Source organism: Penaeus vannamei, chromosome 23, assembly GCF_042767895.1.
Source record: "Penaeus vannamei isolate JL-2024 chromosome 23, ASM4276789v1, whole genome shotgun sequence".
NCBI lineage: Eukaryota > Metazoa > Arthropoda > Malacostraca > Decapoda > Penaeidae > Penaeus > Penaeus vannamei.
The window spans coordinates 26,712,137-26,719,636 of NC_091571.1; the positions used below are offsets into that span (position 1 = coordinate 26,712,137).

General features: G+C 33.5%; 2 protein-coding genes across 3 annotated transcripts; both read left to right on the forward strand.

Moving 5' to 3' along the window:
• Positions 1-2,615: 2,615 nt before the first annotated feature.
• On the forward strand, positions 2,616-7,277 carry LOC113809152 (uncharacterized). 2 transcript variants are annotated; one of them, XM_027360650.2, is made up of 4 exons: positions 2,616-2,713; positions 4,376-4,469; positions 4,665-4,774; positions 5,303-7,277. In XM_027360650.2, exons 2-4 carry the CDS (start codon positions 4,381-4,383, stop codon positions 5,512-5,514), a joined length of 411 nt encoding a protein of 136 aa, XP_027216451.1. In that variant the 5' UTR covers positions 2,616-2,713; positions 4,376-4,380; the 3' UTR covers positions 5,515-7,277. The 2 variants fall into 2 exon arrangements, with proteins under 2 accessions (XP_027216451.1, XP_027216452.1); XM_027360651.2 differs by having other exon boundaries at positions 2,647-2,717.
• Positions 5,759-7,277, forward strand: Slimp (Seryl-tRNA synthetase-like insect mitochondrial protein). The gene has a single exon (XM_027360652.2). It carries the CDS (start codon positions 5,759-5,761, stop codon positions 7,214-7,216), a length of 1,458 nt encoding a protein of 485 aa, XP_027216453.2. The 3' UTR covers positions 7,217-7,277.
• Positions 7,278-7,500: the final 223 nt, after the last annotated feature.

The following is a 7,500-nucleotide window of genomic DNA, read 5'->3' on the forward strand; positions in this document are numbered from 1 at the left end:
AACAGTTGCTAAAAAGAAATAGATTTTTTTCAAAATATGAAATAATGGTAATAAGGTATGTGTAGGCTGTGGGCTGCCTTCATAGGTCAAGTCCCTCCTGTTCTTTCTATATGTAAATGACTTCCCACAAAATGTAAAGAGTGCTATCAAAATGCTTGCTGAAGAGAAAATTCTTCAAAATACCCAAAAGTGACAATAACAGAAAATTTTCTGAGAAATTATAGCTTTATAAGTGGTCTGAAGACTCCCAAAATATTTATGTTGCAAAGTGCAAGAAGGTCTATATGGGATACAACCATTACTATAATCATATCATGAAAGTTAAATTTTAAAATTAAACTAAAGAATGAGTTTCAAGAGATTACAAACTTCAAGAAACAGAGATTTCACCATGTATTTTCTGGCAAGAGCAACTTTGGACTGGTTCCTTTAAAAAAAAATTGCCAGAGAAGTCTAAAAGTTCTATCTTGCCAGAGTGCTGACATGCAATGAGAGTGAGGTAATCAGTGAAAATGACAGAAACATGGGTATATTGTACACATTCATATTAATACAAATATGGTAAGTGTCCAAAGTCAGGTAACAATGATACAAAGGAATAAACAATACAGCTTAACAAAGCAACCATAACAAAACTAAGTGGTACATTAAGTAATTCATATGGCAAGTGACAAACAGGGCAATCAAGCAATGAAAAGGATAGCCTCAGTGACACAAGTGATCACTGGAGCAAAGGCCAGCAAAGCTCCACCATAAATACTCTAGCATAATGGTTTTCAAACTGGATGCCATGGTATTGTGGGGTGCTGCAAGTTTTGTAGTAAAATTGCATCATTTTCTCTTTTTCAGCAGAAGTGTTTTTAGCTATTATATCTTTTTCCTATGTCTATATTTGTCATTTGATCTGCTTTATCCAGATGGAAATAGAGTTTTCTTTGCATAGACTCTATATCATCTCTCTAAGTAGTCTATAACTCAGTGCAATAATAATAATAATAATTAGTAAATCTTTTCTATCACCCAACCTTCACCTGATATGCTCACGACCGCAAGTTTGTGTCACCCTGCCCACAACCAAAGTTTCCTATGACAGCATGCTGACGTCATCTGCCTCCTAAGCCAAATTTTTTCATGATGTGATTGTCACAACCTCTGAATCGTAGGGGTTGAGTTGCTCTCATTCTTCAGGTAATAATATTTAGTTATTTGAACATGCAACCTGCTTTTATGTTTCAAGTTCCTGCAATTCATGGAACAGGAGAAGATGCAATTTGCTATAGAGATAAAGTTATGTGAGTGGGTTGGGAAGCAGGGTTAAAGAAAGGGTACTACAAAAATTACTGTGAGAGAGTTAGGTGCCATCAATGACAATAATCTAGGGTAAGTTACCAAGTGAAATCACCCCTCTGAGACTATATTCTTATTCCTTTAGCCAAGAACCTTGGGGGCACTCCTGGAAATCTGTAAACATTGCTGCATTACCCCAAAACCTCTCTCACCCAGACCCCCCAGATGAGAGAGTTTGCAAATTGCATGGATGACAAATATCTTCCTTAAAAATGTGCATCTGGAAGATGTCAGTGCCTAGGTATATAGACTTTCACAAATTTTAGACGTAAACTTTCTAGACTGGACATTTTTTTCATTTACTAGTAAAGATGAGGCTGCTGCAGCTTAAACTATGTTGCATCTTACTCTATTTCTTACACTCTATTTTCCTCTCTCTATTTGTTGCCTTTGGTAACATACCCTTTCTTCATTTATGACATTAGTTTTTGCCTACACAGATTCTTTCCCATATCAGTGACAGTGAATGTAACTTACCACCCTCTGTATGACAGTGACATTAGATTTTCCCTTTCTTAGTGCAGTTATTATGTAAATATATGACTATTTTGGGAACCACTGATATTGCAGACGAATCTGCAGATTTCCTAGGCAGTTTACCATCAACTGAGGATACAGTTCCAGCTCCCTAATGGCAATTTTAGCCTGAGCGTGAAACATGGATGTCTGGCAACCACTTGATGAAATTCTGTTTTGGGAAGTTATTAGCTAAATATTCCAATCAAATATCTGTAAGAATCAACAATGGTAATTATTGAATATACATAACTTATCCGGTTAGGAACTCAAATAACCCTTCCATTTGGGTGGTTTAATTGTTACGTTATTAACGATAATAGGACACTTATTTACCAAAATTCTTCTCTCTTATCTCTTCTGCTGAATACTTAAGTGTATATTCTGGGGGTCTGGGTATTTCTCTCTTGTTCCACACGTCCATAATGAAGGTTACTGCGAGTTGCTCATGCTGTTGAAATTTTAACTCAACATGTTTTTGTGTGGATTCCGAGCACAAAAGTATTAGTTATTTCTCTTATCAAGAGCCAACAGTATTTTTCATTCTAGTATGTTTTTTTTACAATATATCATAAAATAAATAAAAATTCATTATCATTAGTTTTAAAAGATTATCTGCATTTTTTTTTTTTTTTTTGCTAGGCATAAAGCTAGAGTCCCTAATCTGCGGAAAAATAAATAGTCAATCATTAACATAATATTCATTATAGAGGATAATTCCTTTTATTTTCACCATTTTGTCTATTTCTCACGCCTATCAGCTGTTAAAGCCTTTAAGTTCTTATCCCATAGTAAACAAGGTAGCTGGCGACCGGCAAATGTTATCCTGTAATTTACCATATACCCTCATGTAGGTAATGATATTTAAAGGGATAAATATTGATTTAATATACATGTTACATTTCCTTGCTGTGCAGAAATTTATCTTATTCAAAGACCTTCTGATTAAGAAGTCCCTACATCAATGTAACGTTCATAGTCTGATTAGTAGGTTTACATTGTTTTATTGTCTGTTAGTTTTTAGTGTGGGTTTCACTTATGCGTCAGTTAACAGAACGGATTCTTACATATAGATATTTTTTTAATGGTGGATTTTATCACTAAGGCCAGTCAAAGTCATCGCCAGTTTCAGAATATGAGGAATCGGTTTATCTTCTTGTTATGTTGGACGTTGCTTTTCCTTTTACTGCTTATGGTTTGATAGCCTACTTGGAATGATTTTTATTGTCCAAGAATATGAATTAAAGAATAAGCATTTGTGAAAAGAAGAGACATGGCTCATAGGCCATTGGAAGACAGTGTTAAAATTCTGATTGCAATTTTCTAAGAGTTGTCAATTTTTATTAACATATTTCTGTTTAATTCTTTTTGTTACATCTGTCAGCTTTACAAGAAATGAGGGCAGAAGTTAAAATAGGTGGCCTCCAGTATCAATGCCCAACATTGTGTGTCTAAATAAGCCCTCATACATTTCATACCATTTTTTTTTGTATCACAATACTGCATTATAATCCAATTTTAGGGAGTAATATGGTCAGAAATTTATCCTGTAGTTTTCTGTCTCTTTAGAAAAAAATGATATAAAAAGGGTGTCTGCCTGCCCCTGCTCAGGTCACAATTTCTTACCAATGAAAATTATATTTTTTTCAGAGATATTTGTAAATACATGTCTTGTGTTATTGTTTTGTGTTATAAATGTTCTAGTATGTGTGTTGTAGCAGTATCATTTGTGACATAGAAAAGCTACATAATACTGTATACTTCAAGAAAACCAATTTTGTAGACCTCAAAATTACCTTTGTCTTAAATTTGCAATGGTTGTGGACCATAAAAGTGTATAATGTCAGTTCCAGACATGCATTTAATACAAGGTAACTGTAGAGTATGTAAATGAATTGAGGAATTATAAGATGTTTATTTTTTGAGACAGTTGTTGCAGATTGAAAATAAGTTTATTTATCAAATTGATAAAAAATATAGGTAGGCAAAGACTTTTTGAATATTGCTAAATGCTATTTTTGGTGTAAAGTCTAGTGAGGATAGGTATACACAAGTATATGCCATTTCATGGTAAAGTCCAGCAAACATTAATTGCAAATATTTTGAAATGATAGAACTTCTGTGCCTCCTCGACAATTTATCATCCAACAATGAACTAGGCCAAGCTCTGTTATCAGAAAAATGTGTTGTAGAGGGTTGCTAGACATTCCTGGAGATGGTCACTATTCATTGTGACAAATAAAAAAAAAAATATGTATATATATAAATGAGAATGAATATTTTAACACTGCAAATGTATTTGAGCATTTTGATTTTTGCTTTGTGAAGATATTAACTCTTGTTCATACCATCTTCTACAGTTGGGATACAGCAGCACACAGCACAAGCTAAAAGAAATCATAGGAATAAGTGTGCATCACTATTCCTAGGGATAATGGTACACACGCATTGAGGTACTAATTTCAGTTAAACATCCTTTCTTGTAATTCATATAATTTTATACGATTGACAGCTGTGATGATCCGCTTTCAAATGCCAAAGTTCATTAGGCGGATAGTTCGCCGGCACACAAATCAGATTCCTGAAGTACGTGCTTTGTCTATGAGGTAGGTATAAACTTTCTTTCTTTGTTTTGTAAATGCATGTTACATGACTATATTTCTTGGGAAAAAAAAAGTTGTGGTAATTGTTACTTATAATTGATTAATTGATAACAATATTCATACACTTGAATGCTGAAATTTGTTCATTTATGTATGTTTTATGTATATCTTATGATAAATTTTTGAAATTCATTTCAGGAGGAAACTTTCCTATGGGTATGCATTTATAGCATGGAACTTGTTTGGATTAGTTGCTTATATGATTTATACAGGACGCATTAAGAAAACAGACAGTGACTTGTCTCAAGGTATGGTAATGTGATAATTTGTTAATATACATATATAGCAACACAGACTTGTGATTTTGTTAATACTATAGAACTGGCTTGGAAAGGGTTACCTTATGTTACATACTTTGGTATAGCCTATATATGAAAAAATGCTTGTTTTTCATTTAGAAATTAACTTTATTTTTATTGTTTGTATATTTTATTTTTAAAAGTTATATGAGTTTATGAAGACCTAACTTCTTTAACATGTGTGTTACACAAATGTGTGAAAATTGATTGCCTTCCAAAATAGAATGAGACTTGATTATGTTTTATTATATAGCAAATATATGCATAATTCATATGTTTGCTATTAGTGTTTTTATTCTAGAGTAATTTTTCCTCAGATCTTACACAGTATGAAGATTTTGCATTTATAATGAACAAAGAAAGCATTGGGATATATCTTTTATATTCAGTGACTATTGATTATTAGTGCCCATGTCCAACAAATTATGTTGCAGTGCTTATTTTAATGGATTAATTTTTCCTTTCATTTTTTTCTAGCTCGAGAATTTGCGAAACTGCTGAAGAAGGAGAATGTTGTGTTGTATCGCATTGAGGGAGTAACACCTGTTGGACGTTTTGATTTGGATGAAGAATTCCGAAAAGCAGAAGAAAACAAGTCTTTAGCAGAGAAACACGAGGACAGTGAAGAATTTAAAAGTGATGAGAAGCAGTCTGATGAATTCACATTTGAAGAAGAGCTACGTCCGTAATGAAGCTGATCTGTGGTTAAATTGTGGTATATTTCTTTCCAAATACCCTTTTACAGTGTAGTTTATAGTGTGAAATTGAATATTGTGTTTTTTAACAGATTGCAAAACAAGACTTTATGAATTACAAACCTCAGAGATACCTAAAATTTGAATATTTTTTCTTTATTCATTTTTGCTTAGCCTAATAGCCTTGAACTTGGAGTAACGGTGGACTCTTTTATAACATTCTGTTACAACTAGAAAGATGGCTGTTCAAATGATAATGAGTATAAACCACCTAAAACATACAACACACACTCTTAGAAACGTAGCTGTATCATTTTGCAATAAAGCTGCCTATGTTTCCTCACATGCAAATGAGACTACTGTTAAGAAGGAGCAAAAAACCTCAGCATTGTATGTGTCTGGGAACAAAGCTGCAACAACTTTTTCAGTTCTGTCACCTTATCTAGATTTTACAAAATGTTTCCAAGACATAGGCAGACTGGAAGCTAATGTCAAGCTACGGGGATTAGACACAGATGTCAGAAAATTATCAAGGATGTGGACAGAGTTGAAGGAAAAGGAATTAGTGAAGGAAAAGCTAGAGAAGGAGAGAAATTCAGTAGCAAAGCTGATGAAAGAGTGTGCAAAGATAAAAGATAAAAATGTAAAAGAAATGCAAGAGTTTAAAAGGCAAGGCAAAGAGATTCGGGAGCAGTTGAAGAGCACCACCCAAGAGATTTGGGACCTGGAAGAAAAGGCTGTTATTGGTGCTCTGCAGTTACCTAATGTTCTGCACAAGTCAACACATGAATATGATAAGGAACTTTTTAAGCTTTTTGAGAAACCAAAATATGAATTCCAAGCCAAAAGCCACATACACCTGGGAAGTATTAATCAGGAGTTGGAATTTGTTAATGTCTCACCTACAGCTTATTATTTAAAAGGGAGATTGGCAGTTCTTGAATTAGCATGTAATGATTACTTCTTGAAAAACTTTAAAGATCATGGATATTTAATACATTCAAATCCAGATTTTGCAAAGGCAGTTATTGTAGAAGGCTGTGGGGTGAATATTGATGAGAGGGTTTTTGCATTGGGCTCTCATGAAAGTGATACAGACAGTAATTTACAATACCTTGTTGGAGGTGGATCTTTGCAAGCATTTGCTGCATATTTTACAAAACAGGTTGTAAGCAATCCAGAATGCTTACCTCAGAAACTAATTACAGTTGGCAGGCATTATACTCCACCCAGAGTTCTTGATAATCCAGGCCTTTTACATGCTGGACAGTCTACAGTTGTTGATGCTTTTTTATTGTACCATTCTCAGGCAATTGATGAAGAACTGTTGTTGAATGAAGTACTCATGGCTCTTGTGCACAGCTACTCAAGACTCAATCTTCATTTTAGGCTTACACAATATTCAGCTGAGAGACTCGAGCCACAAGAAAGTGCTGCCATAGGTCTGGAAATGTTTTCTCCATGTACAGAAGAGTATCATGAAGTAAGTCGTGTTTCTCTGTATGGGGACTTTATAAGCAGAAGACTTTGGTCTCTCTATAAGACTGGTGGTTCGTCGGCGAATTTTCTATCAATGATCCATGTTAAAGTATGTCATATGTCTCGATTATTGGCTCTTATAATGGAAAATGGTCAGAAAGAAGATGGAAGTTACAATATCCCAACATGTATAACTACTTGTGTAGGTGAATTGTAATTATTTGTAGAAATAGTTGTTTTGTACATAGTTTCATAAATAAATCTTATGAATATGTAACTATCCTGGTTTTATATAACCACTAATATAGGAACAATGATGATAACCTTTTTGAGATTTACGTAAAGTTTAAATATACTCAGTTTCAATTCTCTTGATTACCATAACTAAGATATACTAAAATTATTTAAAATTTTTACTTATACTTAAAATTTTAAGTTTAAGAAGCTCTCTTTTCTGTCCCAGATTAATACATGGATATTAGTCTTTGTTTTCTTTTCTTA

Bases quoted from the DNA above. Each gene is read 5' to 3' on its own strand.
- Slimp (XM_027360652.2), top strand. From the start codon at position 5,759: ATGGCTGTTCAAATGATAATGAGTATAAACCACCTAAAACATACAACA.
- LOC113809152 (XM_027360650.2), top strand. From the start codon at position 4,381: ATGATCCGCTTTCAAATGCCAAAGTTCATTAGGCGGATAGTTCGCCGG. The intron at 4,470-4,664 runs GTAGGTATAAAC...AATTCATTTCAG, and splicing joins GTACGTGCTTTGTCTATGAG to GAGGAAACTTTCCTATGGGT. The intron at 4,775-5,302 runs GTATGGTAATGT...ATTTTTTTCTAG, and splicing joins AGACAGTGACTTGTCTCAAG to CTCGAGAATTTGCGAAACTG.